This window comes from Lipotes vexillifer, unplaced genomic scaffold (assembly GCF_000442215.2).
Source record: "Lipotes vexillifer unplaced genomic scaffold, Lipotes_vexillifer_v1.1 scaffold884, whole genome shotgun sequence".
NCBI lineage: Eukaryota > Metazoa > Chordata > Mammalia > Artiodactyla > Lipotidae > Lipotes > Lipotes vexillifer.
In genome coordinates, this window is record NW_006789227.1 from 160,697 (window position 1) to 184,918 (window position 24,222).

Below are 24,222 nucleotides of genomic sequence, written 5' to 3' on the forward strand. Positions count from 1 at the left end.
AGGGAAAGTACCAGGTAGATTCCATTAATTTAAAAATATTCTGCCTTATGATAACATATCCTGATATTTGCTGTATCTAAAATGGACTGAGTCTCTACTAAAGAAGAATCTGTATGTTTTTCCTCCCTCTGGATGTTTTTACTATGTCTTGCTTTTCTCTGATTCCCCCAGGCCCACACAAGCTATCTCACTCTAGAGACCATAATACATGTGTACTTATCTTCCTATTATCTGCCAGGTTTCTCAGTTCCAAGCAACAAAATAAGACTTGGCTGAGTGAAGCCCAGAAGGAATTTATTACAAACTTAGTGGGTGGGTCACAGAGTCACCAGGAATTTCAGGAGGACCAGAACAGGAACAACCTCCCTGCTGACATCACCAGCCCAGGGAACTCCATCTTGCTGCCACTGCCACCACCAGAGTGGCCTTCCTGGGCCCCTGATACTTGATGTCATCGGTGCCTAGTCCCAAGTCCAGGGCATCAGGTTGTAGAGCACACAATGTTCAATCAATGGATGACTGAGTTGATAATGCATGAATTTAATGGGCACTGGGAACACTGGCTGCCATGGGGCATGTAAAAAAACCTCAAGAGCCCAATTCATGTCTTCTAGGAGCTTAGATTTTAAGTGAAGAGCTTCAGTGTACAAAAATTGTTGTTAGGAAATAATTACAAGGTTCTCCATAACTACGGAATACAATTTAAGGTGACAGAACATATGTGCAGCAGTGTAACTGCAGTGCTGTGGGGTAATCTGTACATCGCTGTATAACCAAGGAATAGATGGTACCTGGCAGCTTGCCATCAGTCTTGGGGCACTCTAGTCACCAAAAAGGACATTTTGTAACCTTGTGATCTGAACCAGAAAACCTTCCAGGTTAAAGGCTAAAATGCTTTTGCACACTCTCTCCTAGAAGTGTGGGGAGGGGAGGTGGACTGGTCATGTTGAAGAATAATGACTAATACAGTTCAGACAGAGAGAGAGGGTCCAGCTGACAGAATGCCTTGAATATGAAGCTTAATTTAAATTTTGTCTGACAGGAGAGATTCAAGAGCTGTAAGATCTTTAGCAAGAGAGTGACATTATAAAAACAGCATTTTGAAAAAATGGTTATCCTTGAGCTTGAGGAAAGAGTAGTGTCGCCCACCAGCCAGGAAGCTACTACAGATGTAAAATTATAAAGGCTTATAGTAAGGTGACAGTGGAGAATAAAGGTAAATTTTGAAGATTCTTAAGGAAGAACTGGCAGGTGACTGGCCATGTGGTGGGCAGAGAAGGCAGTCACATGTGATGCTATTTACCAGTCTTCAGAATTTGAGTGGTAACTACCAGAAGTAAAAGGATGCTTTCCATTTCATTTGCTAAATTTCAGACATTGCCTAGATATTCAAATGGAGATTTCCTTTAGACCCTAGAAATATGAAACTGCATAACAGGTGAAGGAGCAAAGCTAGAGGTGTAGGCTTTAGGGCCATTTGCTCTCAGGTAACAGGGAAAACAAGGAAAGTAAATGGAGAGAATGTGGAACACCACCTACGCTTAATCTATCATCCTTCACCCCAGAGAACACTGTACCAGATAAACTTCAGCTTAGTTAATCATCAGAAGGCTAGATAAATTGCCTCAATGAGGAAAGCAATGAAAGCCAGTTAACAAGGATAAGACAAAGCATATTTTCTCTCATTAGAAAATGGCCTCCCAGGTCTTTATGTCTAAGATTTCATGTGAGGTTATAAAGATACATTCAAACAAGATTATTTCACCCTTGCTAATTATCTTTAGACCCCTGGAACCAAAAGTGTAACTATTGTGAAGCTATTAAACTATGCCATGGGGTCTGCCATAAGGGGGAGACTCTATTTGCTGCTCCTCCCCACATGGCAATCTCCATGCTATCCTGTGTTCAGGGCTGGCTTCCTGGGCATAGGGCCTGTGCAGGCACACAGGGCATGAAGATCGGAAGGGCCCTACACTTGGCTTAATGCTCTGTTATCACAGGCTTGAAATTCTTAATAATTTTTTAACAAGGGGCTCTGCATTTTCATTTTGTACTGGGCCCCACAAAGTTTGTAGCCATTTCCACCTATAATATTCAAACATAAAAGCTATTTATAATTGACTCATGCTAAACTAACCAACCTCATTGTTGGTCACTGGATCAATTTTGCTTTTACACATTTGATAAAGTGAGGCAGGGCTCAAATCTGTCAATTCCCTATGTGTCCATCGCTGCTGTGAATGTTCTTAACATGGAAGGGCTGTGAGACCACAGTCACAGATGAGGAAGTCAGGAAGCCATAGGAACATCTACGGGAACTGAAACATCTTTATCTGCCGATGCAAATCAGGTACTCGGAGCAACGCTACCACCAGTGGGCTCACTTAAAAATTGACTTTCTAGGGGGCTTCCCTGGTGGCGCAGTGCTTGAGAGTCCGCCTGCCGATGCAGGAGACGCGGGTTCGTGCCCCGTTTCGGGAAGATCCCACATGCCGCGGAGCGGCTGGGCCCGTGAGCCATGGCCACTGGGCCTGCGCGTCCGGAGCCTGTGCTCCGCAAATGGGAGAGGCCACAACAGTGAGAGGCCCGCATAACGCAAAGGAAAAAAAAAAAAAAAAAAAAAAATTGACTTTCTAAAGTCTGTAGAAAAGGCCAATCAAACAGGAATCAACTATGTGCACATTTTGATACAAGCGTTATTAAACACATATAACTCATACCATGTGGATAGATCTTAAGTTGGTTCAGGTCCTAAAGGGACTATATGGAAGGGTTAAATGCACATTGGCAGAGCTCCCATGAATGATGAGACTCTGATGGGATTTTTTTATTACACTTCAAAATCAGGTTTTATTTCTTGTGGGTTGCACTTCTAAAATTCTAACTTATGTCAGGGAAATATGACTATTAAGTTAGAATAGTTTTACCCTAACTCTTTAAGAATGTAGGTAAAAAGCAAAATTAATGTATATAATAAAATTTTCTCTTGTATATGAATCTCCAGCTTCAGAAAACGTACCTTGAAATAAAATTGAAGCAATTCATAGTAGTTTCAATGACGTAAAATCTATTTTCATGAGGACCAAGGATAATAATGCTTCTCCTTAAAATAATCTGAAAATGTATTTTTAGTATTAAGGGTTCTCCTGAACAAGAGATCAGTAATACCTTGTAGTTTACCTAGAATATTTTTTAAAACAACTTTTTATTTGAAGCATCCTCATTGAACTACTGAAAATTCAAATGAAATGATATTGTTGAAGTACTTTGGTTTTTTTCAAAAGAAAAAGTAACACTATAATTAATGGGAAACAATATAGAAAGACAAATTTCTGTGATTTTTGGGATCAACTTTGATCAATTTTATATTCATAGAAAGTTATGACAAAGGAAAATCAAATACTTCATCCTTTATCAATTACAGAGTTTGTTTTCAAAATGTAATGGTTAAATCCTTAGTTGCAATATTCTCGGCTCTCTAGCATACCCTAGAGCTATGCCCATCACCTCTCTTCAGTGACCTCAGCTGTAGTAAGGGAACTGTGATGGAGGCTTTGGGACATTAGGAGATGAGTCCATGTGTTTCATTTATATAGAATACAACAACAAGCAATATCCAGATATTATATCAGCAGCTTTCAACCCTCAGCCTGAAGTGGAGATTCTTCAGTGTCTAAAAAGCCCTGACCCACAGTTGGTTTGGCTTTCCCTGAGACTGGGGGCCGAGGACAGAAAGAGGTGCCCACCTGTGGAAGGCATCAGCTCTGACGCCCTTGGCTATCCTTTTTCAAGGCAGAGATGGGGGCCCACATCTGGAAGCACAGCAGCGAGGCCAGCACCATGGACAGCACCATGGACAGCTTTCCCCACTAAGGGCTTCGCTCCAAGGCAGCATCAAATGCTGCATGCTTTTCTTACTGCAGGGCACAGCCCATCTTCCAGGAGGGAGGCACCCATATCTCGGGGTGACACTTAAAAATAAAAAAACAGTAGTCACTGAGCATTCGACCCATGTGCTCCCCAAGAGAAACCATTAATGCTAGTGCCTGGAGACTTTCAGACCCCACATGGAGGACTTCCTGAGGGTCTCCATCATTGTCCCCGATCATGGGAAAACCCACGGCATACCGGCTGTTGCTGGAGGCACCGCATGAAGCTGAATGCCCCTCTGAAAACACCCACCTCCTAACATACCCCCTCCCTACCCAAGGGCGGGGGGGTGGGCTATCTCCTTCGAGATCTCTCCCAACCCAACACCACAGCACCATTCATCCATGTGAAATCTCTTCAGCAGAGAAGGACACACAACAAGGCAGAGACGGTGCGAACCAGCCAGAGATTTCATAGACATCTCCACTGAACCTCAAGGCAGTGAAATGAGGTTAAAGCCCTTCAGAGGAAAACTCAAGGGCCATTTCCCCCACCCACAGTCATCCTTCTTCGCCTGTAACATGGCTCCAACCTCCAGAAAAAGGAACTGAATAACACGGTCTCTCTGCGCTATTGCCCAGACTTTAGAAACACAAACATATGCAAAAATGTTGTATCCCTCTGCTACTGGGAAAACAAGAGCTTTGGTGACAGGTTTTGCTCCAAAATTCCTTCTGATGGTCTTTTATCTTGGCTTTTTTTTTTTTGTCAGAGTCACTATTGATTACCATTCTAATACCAAATATAATATGAACCATGGACGAGCACACCCAGCACTCCCATTCTCTTTCCCCGTTTTATTCTTTCTATAGCACTTAATCACATTCCAGTGCATTATATAACTTGATTTATCCACTGTCCCTCTCTCCTTAGCTCCACCAGAATGTAGCCCCCTGAGAACAGACTTTGCTGTGTTCACTGCTGTATCCCAGCCCTAGAACATCACCTGACACAGTGAGCAACCCACCCACTCACACTGAGGATTACTTAAGGTACACACTGCTTCCTAACTGCACTGAATGAATGACTCTGTGGCATCAAGCATTTGGCTGATGTAAACTGGATCACTGTACTTTTTCCTGAGGGACTCGGCGAGATATATCCTCAAATCAAGAGAGTGACCCCCCCTCCTCACCCGGGAACAGCAAGGCATCACTGCCTTCCTGTCCCCGGGAGGGACACAGTCCAGGCAGTTAATGAAGACATGAGCCCTGCTCTGCTACATCTGGAAAAAGAGGCAAAGCCTTGAAGTGAGGAGGATGGAGGGACAGGGTGGAAAGGCTGCCCAACTGCACCTCTGAAGGGTCATCAAACTGGTCCCATGTATCAGCAGACACCCGTCAACCTAAGCTATGACCTTTCCCTAGGCCGTCTCAGCAATTCCACACCCATCAGGTGGGCCAGGTGCCCTTCCCTGGAAGAGCCTCTCCTCCCTGCAGCTCCTCTGGGTTTATCATTTGCATCAACGCTTCTCATCAAAGTGACCAAAATGGCCTTCTGCTCAGGACTGGAGATTCCTCAAGGGCTTTGAATGTTGACTCTTGACCAGAGCTCCAAGACAGATTGTACCCTCTGTCACAGAGACACATTGACAGCTCTGAAAGATGTCCTCACACAACTTTAAATGTATTTCCCATTTCTGGGACACTCCAGCTATAACACACTAGGAATTAGAATTTATAGTAATTCTATAATTATCTTGTGAGTATAGTCACATTGCATTGCACTTTTGCATGCTAAATTTTTTGTGTTTAAATTTCAATTTAAAACATACCCAATTTTTGTTGCCCTGTTTTACAAAGTCTCATATTTAATAGACCTCAAAAGAATGAAGTGGCCCAGATCTCTCTCAACCTCTAAGAGATCCTGATCCCTCCCACCCCATGGCCCTTCTAATAGAGCTATTTGCACTCAAATCCTATTTTCAATACCAGTTCCTGGAGGACAGTGGCCATAGCGGCTTCATCTCCTTGATAGCCACCAGCTGGATACTTGTTGAATGAAGCTGCTCTTGGCCATTCTCAAGGACAGTGGAGAGTGACATTTAGTTAAATATATGGCTTTTTCTTTCGATATAGAGCATGCATACATCTTCGTGTACACCAAAACTAGGAAATGTCCACCTAATACATAGATGGCAAGAAAAAATAAACCTATTTCATGCCAGTTAAAACAGTCTGTGAAGATAAAAAGATTTTTCCAAATTTCTCAGTTGACTTGTGCTTTTCCTATGAAGAAATTAAAAATACGTGAGTGACCTATTCTTTGCCTTTTATTCATTTAACCAGTGAAATTAAAATATTGGTAGACTGTAACCAAATGAAGATGACTTTATGGACCTGAGTTAATCCTGCCGGTAGAGATGCTGCCCTCTCGGGAGTTGGTCTGCATGTCACTTTAGCACCACCTGCTGGTCATGATGGTCAGTGTTAAAACAGTGACTTTCATTCCAATTCCTCTTACTGAATCTCTTGTAAATTTAAATACCACATATGCTTGTGATCAATAATTTCAACATGGTGGCACGGTGTCCAACATGGGTAGTAACTCCTAAGCCGGGCTCCTCAGAACACTAGTGCTAATCAGAGGGGCCTGGGGAAGGGAGTTCAGTGGCTGAACACACTTGGGAAAAGCTCTTGAAGGTCACAATTTAGCCAGCAGATTTCAGGCTCTGAAGAGTTCCTCAGCAAACAAACTGGTTTAATTTTGTGGAGCCAAGTGTTTCCCAAACTCATTTAATCATGGAACTCCTTTTTACACAGAATATCTATTAACATTTTCAGGTACTCTAGGGCTTAAGGTCAGAGGGCATTGAGGCTGTCCCAAAATATCACAACTGTAAATGTTTCATTGTATCAACTGCCTGCCTACCCACAAACTAGACAATTTTACAATATGATTTTTGCTTATAAATAACTTGCCAACAGATTTACACCCTTTACCTCCAAGACACACAGGATGGCAAAGTGACATTGTCATCACTATCACTTCACAGCCAAGTTATTTCAAAAAGTGAAAAATCATCCCACCACGAGGCCTCAATAACAAGTTTCCAGCAGTGCTTCTCAAACTTTTCCAGCAAAACACCCCTAGTAGCAAAGAAGGAAAAACTCATACCCTGGAATAGGACTTCCAAAAGCAGAACATGTCTCTGAAATCTCAAGCTTTATTTTAAAAATTCATGCAAGAAATAGTGACATGTTTGTGAAAGGACAAATGTTCAGGGTTATACACTGCAGCAGTATTTTTAATAACAAAAGATTATAAACAACCCAAATATATATCAACAGGAAAGTAGCAGCCATACAATAGAATGTACTATACAGTTGTTAAAACAAAGAATGGGAACATTCTCTTCATACTGACATGGAAAGCTCTCCCAGATATTTTGGCATATGAAAAAAACATGAAACAGAAGTGTGTAATACGCTAGTTTTTATCAGAAGGAGACAAAAATAATCTATATTCTAGAGTCGCTTATAGATGCACAAAGCAACTCTGGAAGGATACACGGGAAACAAACTGGTTACGTCTTGGGGAAGAGAATGGGAACTCAGAAAAAGGAGGACAAGGATGAGGGGAGACTTTTAACAGCACAGCTTTTTATATTTATTGAGCCATATAAATATGTAACCTATTAAAATTATAGTAAAAATTCAAAAATTATGCAATTTTTAAATTCTACTCCATGACATTCACACTTTTCCTAAATTTTTTTTAATTACCCATATATTTTCACAATAGTAAAACTAAATCCATATTTAAACTCCTGCTTGGTGGGTCATCTGGGACACCATATGTATGGTCCAGTGTGAAAGGTATGGGTTCAGGCCATTTAAATCTTGCATAAATATTTAGCCTTCATTTCATTTGGAGAACCAACATCAACTCAAAAAAATCTGGAAATGCTACTAAAAAATGCTTGCTCAACAGTTTGGGATTTTTATCTACAGGCTGGGGTTTTTAACCAGGGAAAGGTTAACCCCAGCATCTTAGAACTCTTATGCTCAAAATCAGTACTAACCTACCTTTGGTAAATAAGAAAGTGACACCACACTGAGATGGTGCCCAGAGTGTGAAGCTCACAGACTTCTGCCCATTCTTCAATGACAGTGAGTCCAGGGGCAGCCAAACCCCAAAGGCAAACCTCTGCTTTACAGCCAAAGTAACTGGAATTTCAAACTCTCCAACTATTTTCAACACATTTTTAAAAGCTTGGTAATTATTTTTTAAATTAATCAGTCTGGCTTAAGTCAAACAATTTCCTATTATATTTCCTTAATAGAAAAAATAATTAGGCTTCTTTTGGTTACACTTTCACAACACTTTTTTAAAAAAATTATTTATTTTTAATTAATTTATTTTTAATTTATTTATTTTTGGCTGCATTGGGTCTTTGTTGCTGCGTGGGTTTTCTCTAGTTGCAGCGAGCAGGGGCTGCTCTTCGTTGCGGTGTGCAGGCTTCTCATTGTGGTGGCTTCTCTTGCTGTGGAGCATGGGCTCTAGGCATGCAGGCTTCAGTAGATGTGGCACGCATGCTTCAGTAGTTGTGGCTTGCGGGCTCTACAGTGCAGGCTCAGTAGTTGTGGCACACGGGCTTAGTTGCTCCGCGCCATGTGGGATCTTCCTGGACCAGGGCTCGAACCGGTGTCCCCTGCACTGGCAGGCAGATTCTTAACCACTGCACCACCAGGGAAGTCCCACAACACTTTTATTAAAATGCTTTTTATATAACATATGTGAAAAACATATGGCATTTCTTTATATGAAAGATATGGGCTAAAAAATAAATAAAACACAACTCAGATATAACTCTGATGCAACAAGCAAACGTAGCATGACTAATGTTAATAAAATGTAATATAGGTACCTAGTGCATTTTATCCCAGAAAAGATATTCTAAGGACAAGTTTTGCATTCTTGTTTACCTCCTAGGAGTTGTTTAATAAACCAAAAGTGCTATAAATGTCTCCTAAATTATCTCAAACTGAAATTTTATTTCTGGGTGTAAATAAGGCCAGAATTAAAAAGACAACCAGCGTGAAGAGATGAAGCACTGCAGCACAACCAGCAGGGAGTCATCTGCTACTGCTTTCATCCACCCTGGTTCCATTTCAGAAGGCTGTTCTCTCTGGGATCCCTTCAGAGAAACAAACAGGCAGTGGGGACCATGAGGACTTAAAACTCTACTGCAATCTCCTGATGATCTGTTGGATATTCATGAGGTGCAGAATGATTCCACCTTTAGGTTTTATTTCAGCTGTAATAATGAGTTATGAATAATTGATCTCTAGGTAATAAATTATTCAGGTAGGCACACAGTTTCCAAGGAATCCTGGAGAGAGTCTAGCTAATGGCATAAGATGGGTCAGAGGCAGCTGCCGAGAGGACATCCCACAATCACCCCACACAGCAGAGGCAGGGTAGTCAGGGCCTCCCAGCGGGGGCTTTTCAATGAGTGGGCCATATTAATGCCTTTTGAATTAGTATAAAGTGGAAGTCCCCACAGGGCACTCCACTGTCTCTCCAATGTATGAAACACTGAGCCCTGATCGCTTCATTCATCAGACCAGGATATTTGTTGTCAACTGAGTACAACCTCTGCTGCTGAAACTAGTACTGAACTGAAAAATTGTGTACGTGTGTGAACACACACACACACACATATATATACACTTGTGTATTTATGTGTATATATACACATATATGTTTATGTGTATATATGCACATATACATAGTTTTTGTGTTGATGTACATATATACAGACATACATACACACAGGAAGTTTTTATGATTGTGCAGGGCTAGCAAAATAATGCTAAAATAAACTTTACCTGGAGGAAATTATCTACTGTTCTTGGTCTTCAAAACCTGTTAAATATACCTTACCCCTTCTAAGCTCAAAACTCAACCTCTTTAAAGATAGTAAGGCTTACTTCATGTTTGTGTCAAGTCCCATCCTTATCAAATATCCAAATGCTTTACTTCCTAAGTAATGTTAAACTGCCTTGCAAATAACATCTGTCATTGGACCTTCTTATAATTTCCATTTCTAAAACAATTCTAAAAATAACAGAAATTATTGTTAGAGCTCAATAATCATTGTACTGAAATATCTTTCAAAGAGCATGTGAAATAAAAGCAGCTGATCAACAAACTGCAAATCTAATTATTGTAAAAACTGCATTGGCTGATCTTGTCCCCAAACTCACAATATCTGTACTTGTGTGAGGCCCATGAGGTAGAAGACGTAGGGAGACAAGGGAGAGAAGAAATGAAGGGCTGCCAATCTTCCTCAAATCTCTCCTGAGGGAAGGCAGATGTAGCTACATTAGGTTTTTAGAGGTTTCTCCAAACTCAAACTAATAGAGAAGTGGAAACATCAATCAAATTTTAATTAAAATGCTGAGTGCCAACTGCATATGGGAAGTTGAGAAAACTAACACCTGAACACATTCTAATCAAAGCTGCAATATTCTAAATTTTCTACTCTTAGAAATTTGGAAACCTAGAATATATGAATTTAACCTTCTTTCCTTACTTGTTCAATAAAGGTCATGAAAAACAAAGCCTATGATTTTTCTCTGATCTAAAAACAAGAAGATTGATTGGTCTGAACCCAAAGATTAAAAAGCAACATTAAGCTTAAGCTACCAAATTTCATATTGATTATCACTAGCAACTACAAAATCAACCAGTTTAACAACCTTAGAGGTTTCATACATCGCAGTCCAAGGTTCATATTCCCTAAACATTTATTAAGGTATAATTGGCATTTATACACTGCACATATTTAAGGTATATAATCTGATAAATTTTGACATATGGATATGCCCAGGAAACCATCTCCACAATCATGACAATGAGCATGCACATCAGCTCCAAAAGTTTCCTCATGCCCAGGGTTTGCTTTTTCAATAACTAAAATTTGGGGTGGATTTTTCACATGATTACTAAATAGTAGCACTGCTGTCCTATTAAGTATGTTCTATAACATGTCAAAGGTTTCATAACTGTTCATTCATACTTATAATTATCAGGTAACAGGGGCTATGAAAGCAGCTGAGAAATAAAAAGTGATTGTATCCCTGTTACACTATGGAAAAGAAATTCAATTTCATAGTATTTTAAAGCAATGAGGTCAAATAATATTAACTGCTTATTTTTAATACTATATGAAATTATACAACGCAATATAAATTGTATTGTTTATACAATTATTTATACAATTTATACAATTGTAGTGTAGTACACAAGCTATTTTTAGAAATCTTTGGTATTAACTATATCTTGATATTTCCCATATAAATATACAAATCACTAGTTCTAGAAATGAAGCTTAGGAATAACTGACGAAGCTAATAGTAACATAAGCGTTATTGTTTTTCTCCCTTGTTGACTTTTAAGTCACCTACGTCATGCTAAGTTCACTATTTTAGATATGGATGTCATGGCAACCAAAATTTTTTTTTTTTTTTTTTGCGGTACACGGGCCTCTCACTGTTGTGGCCTCTCCCGTTGCGGAGCACAGGCTCTGGACGCACAGGCTCAACGGCCATGGCTCACAGGCCCAGCCGCTCTGTGGCATGTGGGACCTTCCTGGACCAGGGCACGAACCCGTGTCCCCTGCATCGGCAGGCTGACTCTCAACCACTGTGCCACCATGGAAGCCCAACCAAACTTTTTCCCCAGGAAAATCTGCTCAAGAGTAACAAAGTAAGCCAGAAACTAATTTTAACCTGAGAGTTTTCTGCCTTCTCATTTCTTTGACGATTAACTTATAGATGAATCTCATTTTCCAAGTTATTTAAAGGTGGATGGTATCACAACTCAAATTTTCAGCTCAAAATATTAGAAAGGTGGGTACTAGCCCAAACTGCCCATACCTCCTCCCAGGTCAATGCATGTGTCAAAAAAGGAAGTGGACCAGTTCAGAAGTGAAAGGACTGGGAAAAGAAGATGCCCCTCAGATGGTCCTGCAGGAACAAGTGACAGTACAGGGAACTGCCCACTGTGTGGCAGGCGCAGCACTGGTTGGCTTGTCACGCCAAAAGCTGTTGGAGGAAAGGATCTCCCAAGAAGGCTGCTTGAATAGAACCAAGAACAAGAAGGGCTAGTTACAAATTATACTCAACGGTGTCATGCTTGCTTTGGCATCAGGAAACTAAAGTTAGCCCAAAAAATATTGGATTTGGTCATCGAGGTTCCTCTGGAATCTATCAAAAATCACCTCAGTCTTTGCTATAACACATCTTGCCAGAAAAAAAGTCCTTTATTTGTTAGGGGATAAAAACTTGAACTGTCCTATGCCCATAAAGTTTTATTCTTGCATTTTGTACATTCATCCTTAAAGTATTTTGTTTTATTTATTGAATAAATGAGATAAAAATCACATTTAAAGTAATAGGCTTACACAAATCTCCTGTTTTTAAAACTTGGGGTAGTCAACAACGACAATGTAAAGGGACCAGCATATCCAACTACATTTAAAAATTATTATTTACGGGCCTCCCTGGTGGCGCAGTGGTTGAGAGTCCGCCTGCCGATGCAGGGGATACGGGTTCGTGCCCCGGTCCGGGAGGATCCCACGTGCCGCGGAGCGGCTGGGCCCTTGAGCCATGGCCGCTGAGCTTGCGCGTCCGGCAACGGGAAAGGCCACGACAGTGAGGGGCCCACATATCGCAAAAAAAAAAAACAAAAACTGAGTTTGGGCTTCCCTGGTGGTGCAGTGGTTGAGAGTCCGCCTGTCGATGCAGGGGACACAGGTTCGTGCCCCGGTCTGGGAAGATAAAAAAAAAAAAAAAAAAAAAAAAAAAATTATTATTTACTAAAATAGCTTAGATATGCCTCCCCCCATCTCATACACTTATGAAAAATAACATTCCTTATTTCCTGGGGGTATTATTCAGTGTTAGCAAAACCATTAGCTTCCCTACTCACAAATCCACCAAAACAATACATTGGAAGAATAGAGTGGGATAAGGAAAGAATTTAAACAACCAGTCTGAAAATCTAATAAATATACTATAGTAATTTATCTACACTCTTTTCCTGTCAACAGTCGTATTTTAAATAAATCACTTTTGTTTTCTTTCAAACAATAGTAATGTAAGAAAAAAGCATTTTAAAAAAGGCTTTTTGTGTGCTGTTGTCTTCCTTCTAAATGCTTCTTGGTGATTCAGTCTTCAAGCAGGCTTGTTTGGCCCCCTGCCCAAGACAAAATGAAATGGAGGGTTTCCCTGCATCCTACTCATCCTAAAATATTTTATTTATTAGTCATCTCTCATCCGTAAATACTAAAAACTAGATAAAAAGTTCATTGCTTCTTTTATGCTAATACATGCAGCAAAGCAGCCTCAGGAAGATGTAAATCATTTACCCCAGAACATCAACCTCATTACCATGATTGAGGTAAGTCAGTGTGCACCCCGCCTTCTCTTCTCTCCTTTTCCCTTCCAGCTCCCAACCCTTACATGTTGCAAAATTGCCAGAAGCTCAGAGGCTTGAGTTACTGCAGACCAAGAACTGGCAAAGCCCAAAGTGAGGTCTAAGTTCAAACTTACCCTGTCCGGATTTACCTAGGTGGAACCTACATACAATATCCTCCAGAACATGAACTATTTTAAAAGAGATTTTAAGATGCACTCATAAGCTCTATTAAAAGACTGAAGATTTTAAGGGGAAAAAGGCATGATCACTATAATTAAAAAATGAAGAAAACTGTATTTTCTGGTAGGGAAAAATAGAAAGAAATCATTAGTTTCCTCCAAATTGTCTTCATAACTCTCCACAGCATAAACCACTGAATCATATTAAATTAACTCAGCCCACTCAATAACCCAATTCTACCATCACAGATACCCACTGGGGAGAACTCTTGTTTATACTATAGAAATAACAGCTTTAATAAGAGTGCAGAGAACAGGCTCAAAGCTGGACTCATTAAATCTACTGTTTTATTTAGAATGACTCAAAACTGAAAGTAAGGATATGTTAAAATAATTAAGTAAATCAGACAGAAAATCCATAAATAGGTGTTAGTAGGTGCATTGGTGTTAGCAGGTGCAAAATATAAACAGTAGCTTTGCTGAAGGCTATCTGCTATTAAATAGCAGAAATTACTGTCACATTCTGAGTCACTGAAAGCTGTTTCAAATATTATAAAATCTATGCATTCTAGTTAAGAACTATTACTCATTTTTAATTATTTTTGACACTGGCAGGCTACTATAATCAATTTATTAATTCTCTAAGAGGAAATAATGTCCTTTTTTGTAAACAGTGAAAACCTATACACAGAAAGGGAGGCTTTTTAGTTCATTCCTTATAACATGAAAACTGACTTCTCCATTTCTCAATGTGTCAGAAATAAACTTGAAAATGGATGAAGTCCTTTTTCTCTAATTACAACTGAGCATCTGAGCAAATGTGGCCATAATCCATAACTGGCTCAAATATTCTTCAACTGAATGCACAGAATGCCCATCACTTCTCAGTGATTGAAGCTCAGTTATTCATTAGTTTTCCAGACTTATACCATTGACAGAAAGGATATGATGAAACAATCATTACATCAAATCTCTGAGGATGCAAAAAGGCACAAGTTTTTTACTTCTACTTCAAAGAGAGTACCAGAATCTACATAGCCAATAAGAAGGAGCTAAATGATATTAAAGCCATATGGTGGACTATTATGCAGGCATTTTATATGATGCTTTTAAGAATATTCGATAAGATGGAAAAATACTTATATTTTAGTGTTTCCAAAAAAAGATGCAAAATTATATATACACTGAATGGAAATGTTCTCCCATCCTTTTGCCTAGTTCAGTGGTCCTCAAACTGCAGTTCTCAGGCCAGCGGCAACAGCTATTAGAAATGCAGATTCTCAGGCCCCACTGAGACTTGCTAAACCCGGAAGTTTGGGAGTAGAGCCCAGCAATCTGTGTTTTAACCTGCCTTCCAGTTCTGATGCCTAATAACGCGTGAAAACCACTGGCTAGTTCTTAATCATTCTTGAGGTCTCAGCTGAAACGGCATGTTCTCAGGGAAGCCTTACATCACCAAAGCTCATCCTGCCATCTTAGACAGGTCTGTTGTACCTACAGCAACCGAGACTTTTCTTTCACAATACTTAATGGCAGTTTGTAATTATTTACTTTTATGATCATACAATTAGTGTTTTTCTCTCCCACTAAAGCAGATACTCTCAAGCCTAGCTATACATTCAAATCACCTGGAAGCTCTCAAAAATCCAGATGCCTGGGGTGTGGCCCAGTTAAAACAGAACGTACTGGGGTGTGACTCAAAGGTGTATTTTTAATATTGTTATTTTACTGTTCAGCCACAATTGAGAACCACCCAAATCAAGCTCCTTAGAGAGCAAGTGACCAGAAAATGGGGACCAGATTTGTTGAATGAATATGTGAAGTTTCTTTTACTTTTATTATGTGGATTTTTTTCAAGCTTGCACATGGTATAAAATTCCAAATGTACAAAAAGGGTTCAATGAAAAGCAAGTCTCCTTCACTCCTCGTCCTCAATCTCTGAGGCAACCACCATGACCAATGCCATATGTTTCCTTGTAGATTAAATAAATGTCTGTCAGTGCTTACAGAAAAGACCAGAAGTTGGGTGGCAGGATTACAGATCATTTTCCTGCTTTACGCACACCTGCACTTTTTGTAAAACATGTGCACATTACCTTCAATATTGGAAAAGGAGGTAGCCTAGGGTTACCTGTATGTACGTGCCTCTGGAGCTGTTCAGCAGACACACACTGGTGCTGAGGGTCCCCAGGAAAACAGTCACTTGGAACGATATTCTCTGCTATGAAGAAGAGACCCTTTATCTGGCTAATCAAATAACTGTCTAAATTGTTCCACCTATTTTGTTTTAGTTATATTTTCACTTCTGATTAGATATTCAGCTTCTCCAGACTCACACCAGAAAATGGTGGAAAGGTACATGAAAGGAGATACTTATTCATTCTAGGCCCAGAATTAAGAAGTGGCATCATGATTTATAGATTCATCTTAACTGAATTTGGTTAATATAAGCCCCTCACCAAGACTGACCATCTCGAAGTATATTAAGATGAAAAGCTGAGGAATGGATCCTAATGTGGTGGCTTAACCATGGCTCTGTCCTTCAAAAGCCCTGACTCCCACCGCCCCACCCCTGTCGGTGGCTACTGCTCAACACAACACTTTGGAAATGGGCTGTAGGCCTGAGATGTCCTCAGAAGGGACTGGGCTAAGGAGAGCCATTTCGCTTTACAATAAAGGACCCAGACTGTTGTGGGGTTTTTTATTACCTCTTTATAACTTTTCACCTCCTTCACTCTTAAGGTCTAAGACCACTCCTCTCTTGCTGTCAGTGTGACTAATTCTATCAGCAGCCCCCAAACCCCTCTCCTCCATATTGTCTCCATGGCTGGGTGGGAAATCTGCTTGTTAGAACTTTTGAAAATCCACTCTAATACAGGCCCAAGAGCTCTCCTGGGAGGCAGGGTCCTAGGCCTCAGTGTGTGGGCTTGAGGACACTTCTCTAAGGAATTGATAGCCTTTCCTATTTAAGATCCTCATGCTGGGAAGAAATGTCCTGTGGAGAGAGAAAGCATTTCCATGTTAACCATGTTGACTATATGTAGGCAAAGACCAAAGTGTAGGTGCACAGTTAAGGGGGGAAATATTTAGATATTACATGGACAGAACCAAGGGGGGAAAGAATGAAAGCTCTTACATAATGTACAGATAACAGTAAGATAATGACTGTATGTAGCTAAAAGGGAGCTGAGCAGTGGCCATTCCAACATCTCTAAGAGCAACTTGCCACACAGATGCTAAAGCACTGCACTGGCTGCTGGTTGTTTTATGTATGTTAATTCTGCCTCTCTTCTAGACTGGAAGTTCCTAAGGGCCAAGCCTTGTATCCTATTGCTTCAGTTTCCTCTCTGGTACTCAGTCCAAAGCAAAGGTTTTTACATAAATTGTATTAAATAACTGAGTTGACAAACTAAAAGACTAGAGCAGAAAATCAACGTCACATAATAATGTCACTGTATCTTAAGTGTGATGAAATTTTTTTAAAACCAGCATCCTATGCTGATAAGATTAATGTTGAAATTCACCAACTATGGCCATGATTAATTGTGTATTTTAATCACGTACAAATAATCATATAATTCAGGGTAAGCCTATTTCCTTAACATCTCTTTTCTATTAAATTACACACAGTATGCTAAGGGCCAAAGTAACTTAGTAGCTTATCAAAATCTTGTAGGTTTGCTTAATAAAAAATTGACAGCTTACATATATATGGAATCTAAAAAGAAACAAAAAATGGTCATGAAGAACCTAGGGGCAAGACAGGAATAAAGACGCAGACCTACTAGAGAATGGACTTGAGGACACAGGGAGGGGGAAAGGTAAGCTGGGTCAAAGAGAGAGTGATAGTGTATATATGGACCTATGTACACTACCAAATGTAAAACAGATAGCTAGTGGGAAGCAGTCGCATAGCACAGGGAGATCAGCTCGGTGCTTTGTGACCACCTAGAGGGGTGGGATAGGGAGGGTGGGAGGGAGGGAGACGCAAGAGGGAAGAGATATGGGGATATATGTATATGTATAACTGATACACTTTGTTATAAAGCAGAAACTAACACACCATTGTAAAGCAATTATATGCCAATAAAAATGTTAAAAAAAAACCTGACAGCTTAACAAAAATATAAAATTATGAGCTAGAATTAGAATAATCTTTAGGAATGAGTTAACATTATCACACCTTCACATCCATTAGTCCAGTTTCCATAATTAGGAAAGAAAATATTCCCAAATACTGTTTTATGAATTTCATGACACAGAATATAATAAAGTAAAAACCTCTATCTCATTCACTAATCATTTTAAGCTTAATTTTATTCTACTGTGATAACTAAAAAAAGAATACCATATATTTTTTTCCCCCTTAAAATTTATTTATTTATTTATTTTTGGCTGTGTTGGGTCTTCATTTCTGTGTGAGGGCTTTCTCTAGTTGCGGCGAGCGGGTGCCACTCTTCATCGCGGTGCGCAGGCCTCTCACTATCGTGGCCTCCGTTGTTGCGGAGCACAGGCTCCAGACACGCAGGCTCAGCAGTTGTGGCTCGTGGGCCCAGTTGCTCCACGGCATGTGGGATCTTCCCAGACCAGGGCTCGAACCCGTGTCCCCTGCATTGGCAAGCAGATTCTCAATCACTGTGCCACCAGGGAAGCCCCAGATATTTTTATGCCAAAAAAAAAAAAACCCTCTTTCGAAACATACATTAATCAAGTGTAATGCCTATGGCCTTTTCTTTTTTAACTCCATAGCGAATGCAGAAAGTCAATAAAAATGCAAAGAAATGTGGTATTTACATTGTAATTAAAATTCACAACATCATAGTATATGAAAAATGTCGATGGTAGAGTGGTGCCCTCAAGTGGCACAGTGATAAATTGCAACTGTCTAACGGGAAAGTTCTTTGATTAATTAAATCTAAAGAGCATATCGCCTGGACCCAGAGTTCACAGAGGCTGGTAACAAGTGTCCTACAGACCAGCTGGGGCTCACGGTCTACCTAAGTCCCTCCTTTAACAAGGGTACCACGGGGTAGTCTGGCATGTAAAGGTACCATACACTTTCCTTATTATCTCAGAAGGTTAGGGGTGTGTCTGCAAAACGTGAAGAGAATCAGATCTACTCTGATATGTTAAGGGAGCAGCATTCATAACATTACAGAAATCTTTTTAGAAGGTATTTTCTATCCAGCCCTTAACCAATTTCCTATGTTTATGGCCTAGTATGTAAAGCAGAATTTAAAACCTTATCTAACCAAATTGCTTGAAGAAAGGGTGGTACTTGTTGATGTGCTTTGATCACAAACCAAAGGTTCACCTGTCAACACTCTCAGGAAAGGATCCTAAAAATATGAGTTTAGTTTCCTGCCTCTGTATATGCATACACAACAATCGCTGATGAACTGCTGCCTTACACAGCTAAAAGGTCAACATTCTGAGGTCCCGTTTCCTTCTGACAGCCATAGAGATATGAAAGAAGAGATATGAAAGAAGAGATGGCAACAGAAGCGTTACAATCTCAAGAAAGATCCTAGAAGAAGGTTTTAAAATCACATACCTGACATCACATTGCTTTGCTTGGGAGACTTTCCTCTCTTAAAAGTGTAATGTAAAAAGAAAAGCTTCCATTTAGTAGAGAGTTCCAGTTGCAGTTATTGGGTGGTGTCTAAGAAAACTGAAGCTCAGATTAGGAACCTGCATAACCTTCATCTCAGTTAAGAACAAGACTGGCTTTACTTCCTGACCTGTTCACCTTCAAAGCCTGTGGTCTTAACCCGTGACACTGTACTGCCTTCCTTTGAGCATTCTAAGATTTTGTGAGCAGCCATATCCATGATTCTTCATGATTTCAGAAGTTCTAAAAGTCAAACGTCTACAAAAGTAGGCAGGTAGTGGAAAGGTGTAAGAAACGGTGAGGAGTGGCGGGAACGTGGTGAATCGGAGAGGAGTCCAGGGTCTGCCTAAAGAGGGCCGCTGCCTGCAGCTCCAGCCCACACTGGCTACACAGGCGGCAGTGTTAGCAAATATTTTGATTTTTTTCAAGAGAAGATGAAAAGCTCAATTTTATAAAAGTGACCCATTTTTAAATACTGGCAACTAATTTACATTTAAAAAGAAACAACTCTGCAAGCCAAACAAAAGATATCTGAAAGTTGAATGTGACCAGCACGTAATATGTTGTAGAGATTCTGATGATGAATGATTCCTGTCCAAGAGATTTTAGACTAGACCTTTGGTATCAAATGATTTGTCAATTATCCTCACTATTGAATTTACTCTACACACCTAGGCTTCGTCTGCCATCTTCAGCTCAAGTCATACGTCCTAAGATGAGTTCAGGTACAGTGAAGGTCACTAACAAATCACTTCCCATTCAACAGGCCCCAGCCCCCTCATCTCTCTCATTCTCCTCCCGCCTCCCTACACACACACACACACATACCCATCACCTCAAGTCTGAAACTTTCAAGTTTAGTCTTCGTACATCTTATGTCACATCCCTTTAATCAACTTTTTTTTTCCTATTCTCTTAAATTCTTCACATTCCTCATTAGTTGAAGAAACCAAAATTGGATACATTCTTTACATTATGATTTTTATAACTCTTGGGTCAGATTTGGGCCTTACTTTTAATGCTTCATAAAGGGTCTCTAGTAATTTTCATAAATTTATCATCCTGTTCTAAACAGCTAGAAGAGTACCTCTCGGATTTAAGGTAAAAAATTATTTTTTGGTAGAAGTCATAAAGCATGTTCAGGACACCACAAAAGTGCCCAGCATTATTCCCATTCTTCACATAGGAATTTATCAAAAATTATGAAGTCTAGATAACTACTTTTTAAAATTCTGGACACAGAGACCATTTAAAAGGCTGATTTTTAAATAAAATAGTAGCATCAGTAACAGTTGCTTTTATAGTTCCTATGACATATTAAGAAGTAGAAAAGTTTATCACACTGATTTTAAGTCCACAGTCCTATGGGCAAAAGCTGGAACAATTTAGAGTAGCCTCAAAACCTCTGAATGAAAGAGTAGATTATGGGATGGAAATCTGTTCTTCTCAAGGGCTGATTTCTTGTATCACTCCTCCTTCTCCCTTCTCTTCCTCCTGTGTTTGACGTACAAGTTTCTTATCCTAACTTCAGTTCCAACTAACTTTTCACTGCAGCGAATTCAAACAACTTTAAGCTAAAAATGAAGATTCATCCTTATTTGTAAGAGATGTACTGTCCAACAACATTAGAGTTTTTCTCTACCATGAAAGTTTATAGGGTTTGATTAAAATCAAAGGAAAGGAAGTAACAAGAGGGTCATCAATATAAGATAATTTTAGATGGGAGCCCCTGTGTGGTTTAAATGTCTAATTTGAGGGCTGTATGACTACAGACTTTGAAAACCTCCTCCATGGGAAAAAGCCAAGCAAAGTCAATACCGTATTTCCTTCAGTACACTCTATTCACCTCAAATGTGAATTACCATCGATTTGTATTTCCTAACATTTCTAAAAATGCAGTCATTATAAACAATTCTTATTTTCTCATTCAAGTCCCAATCAAGTTAAGTGGAAGCAAGGCTGTAACTGAGACTTTGGTACACATAAAAATCTTACTTTCACATAATCTACCCCATTTGCCTACTCTAGGTCACTTGGGTACTTCACTCACCTTCTGAAATGCCTTTAAAAATCTCATCTGAAGACATCATTCAAGGAGATTTTCTATCTCTTACTAAATTCTTACTTTAATGGGAAAAGCAAAGTAAACAGTACTCCGTGTTTTTAATCAGCTAAGAGTTGCACACACACAGCAGCCAACTCAAGATTTGCATGAAGTATTTTTTACTTACAATTCCTCTCCTTGTTTGGCTTTCTTGTCTGACACTAGATAGACGGTTCCAAAAGTTCCACTGCCAAGTTTCTGTTGAAGTGTGTATCTTCTTGCGATCAAGGGCTTTGGACACGTGGAAACGGCTACTGATCCACTCACACACTTAGCAGCCTCTCGGAATTTCAGCATTGATCCAAACAAGAGAGAATTGTTTGTTTGCTTATCGAAACTCAACATGCAAGTCTACTAGGAGATGGTCAAATGCATCCAAGTAGTGTCGGTCAATGCCTTAAAGAGGAAAAATCCAGTGGTGAGGTCTAATGGGTGCTGAACTATTCCTAACAAAAAGTGTAAGTTTCTGACACTGATACCTGTACCTTGATTAGTGGACTGAACAACCCAATATTGGTTAGCCTTACTTGAGAAAATGTTAAAAGGTAGAGATACTGCAGATTCCAATAGAAGGCAGTCTTTCACAAAAACAGAGCCTTCCCTCAGGCATCTAAATTTGGCAAAACTGAGTAACAGTCAAATTTCCCCAAGTTCTGAGATGTATATATGTTTTCCAATCAATAATCTGTTTAAGATTTTATACTCCCTACCTACTTTTTAAAAAACATCCAAGTACAAGAACTTTATAATTTCCTAAAATCTACATATCTGCATCAAGCTTTATGTATTCTTTCTTCACACCTTACGTCTATTTTGATTAATAAATGGTGAGTTAGGATTAAACCAGAAATTAGCATGTTGCTCGTTTCTTTCGATTTTTTTTCTGTAGACTTTAAACCATGATATTTGAATTTATTAGATGTGAAGAGGGATATGGATTCGAAATGAATTTTTTCCCATCCTAAGCAAATTCTGATCCAGTGTCTGAAGTTTTTTTATTATGCACACTGTGTATAGAGTAATCTCCCTGGATTGGAAACAAGAAGTGTCACAATTGCAGTTCAAATCTAAAATTGTATTTTAATGTTAGCTGAACATATATTTGTTATAGGTAAATCTGTAATTCCTCAAAAAGCTATAAATGTGCAGCAGAATTATGAAAGGCAGGACTGTTTCATATGAGTATGTGTATGGTAAAATCACTTTTATTTCATCAAAATGTAAAATGTTTTGTTAGTAATTATGAAAAGTGGGTTTTATTTTAAATCTATAAGAAAAACATGATTTTAATAACTAATGAGAACAGACTGTGTAGTACAGGGAACTCTATTCAATGCTCTGTGGTGGCCTAAATGGGAAGGAAGAGGGGATATATGTACACGTGTGGCTGATTCACTTTGCTGTACAGCAGAAACTAACACAACATTGTAAAGCAACTATACTGCAATAAAAAAAAAAAAGGAAAGAAAACATGATTTTAAATTGAAGACTGTGTTCTGGAGTCAGGTCAGTCCATATTCAACAAAAGCCTGTTGTGCATAATGACAAAACAAGATGCTATCTGTGTACTTTGGGGTACATGGCCAGCGGACTTCATCATGGTGGTGGCCAATTACAAATATCCTTGGAACAGAAAATAAACAAGGAAATGTCTATTTACAGCATTTCCCTTCTTGAAATAATGTATTCATCAGTTAAGTTTCCCCTAATGCCAGTGAGAAGGAAAACTAGTAATCAGAGAAGGAAGGAAAGGAGGGAGGGAGGGAAAAACCAAATCACCTAAGTGGCTATGTGATCACGACAATACTAAAACATCAGCATTGGGCTGGAACTTCAGAGCTGGGGCCCATACCTCAAAATGCCTGAATTATGTGGGATTATCAAGATTACAGAAATTAGTGAAATCTACTGCTGAAAAAACAACTGGAGAGCAGGGCTCCCAATGTGTCTTTGTGTGCTTCCTCTGATCACATAAAAGTGATGCTTTCTGGCCAAATTAAGCTGTTAAGAAAAATGTATGGACTCATGGCCTTTTCAACTGTAAAGGACCCTTTCAGTAATCCTCCTTACTGGAGATAAAGGTCCCTGTCTAGGGAAGGTCAGAATAGTTCTGAGAAGTCCAGTTTTCCAGGGGCTGTAATTTGTAAATGAGCGTTTAAGCCCAGCAGTGTCTAAGCAATGTGTCAAGGCTACAGAGTACCTCGGGACTAGGCTCCCTCTGGCCCGGCCTCCCAGTAACAGCCCGGCCGCCCCCTCCCCAGACCACTCAGTCTCCTCTGTGCGACCACAGAGCCACCCGAGAACTGGTAAGCGTCCACTCGCCCCTACCTCACAGAGGTTGTAAAGGAACCTGAGCGCAAGGAACACGCCTTCTTTATCTCTGTGTCCTCGGTGCCTGGCACACAGTAGGTTTTCAGTAAACTCTGTTAAGGCAGATAAGCGTCCAGCAGACCAGCTTGCTGCCCAAGGGGGGCGGGGGGGGATATGTGGTGGGAAAGGGAGATACGGTTCACAAAGCTGCACGTTGACCCTTGCGGGGGAACTGTGGGGCTGGGGGCACAGACAGGGAAGGGCAGTGTTTACCAGTCTCCTCCTTAGGTAACAACAAACAAGAGGAAGCAGATCTGACACCGGATTCTGCTAAAGTAGGAATCTAACCTTAAAGGTAAACCTTAACCCTAAGGTTAAAAGAATAATTCCTTGCCTCAAGTATTTTAAATTTACATTTTCGCAAAGCGGGTTAACACAAACGGAGGAGGCACAAGCCACACATCCTCCCGGGACGGGAGCAGGTCCAGGAGGTAAGAGCCGAGGGAAGTGAGGAGGCGTGGGCTCGGAGGCCCGGAGAGGCGGCCCTGAAACCATCACCTTCCCGGCGCCGGGAGCCCGCGAGCCCCGAGGATCCTCCGCGTACCTTTTCGGGTGAAGGGCTAGGGGTGGCGGCGCCACGCGCGCCCAAGGGCCAGCCA

General features: G+C 40.1%; 1 protein-coding gene across 1 annotated transcript in view; it reads right to left on the reverse strand.

Moving 5' to 3' along the window:
- The window catches only part of NEK11 (NIMA related kinase 11), a 114,617-nt gene extending 93,067 nt beyond the window's left edge, over positions 1-21,550 (reverse strand). The window contains 1 exon segment of the mRNA XM_007472152.1: positions 21,381-21,550. Within this exon segment, the coding sequence (XP_007472214.1) occupies positions 21,381-21,550 (170 nt within the window).
- Between the last annotated feature and the right edge of the window lie 2,672 nt (positions 21,551-24,222).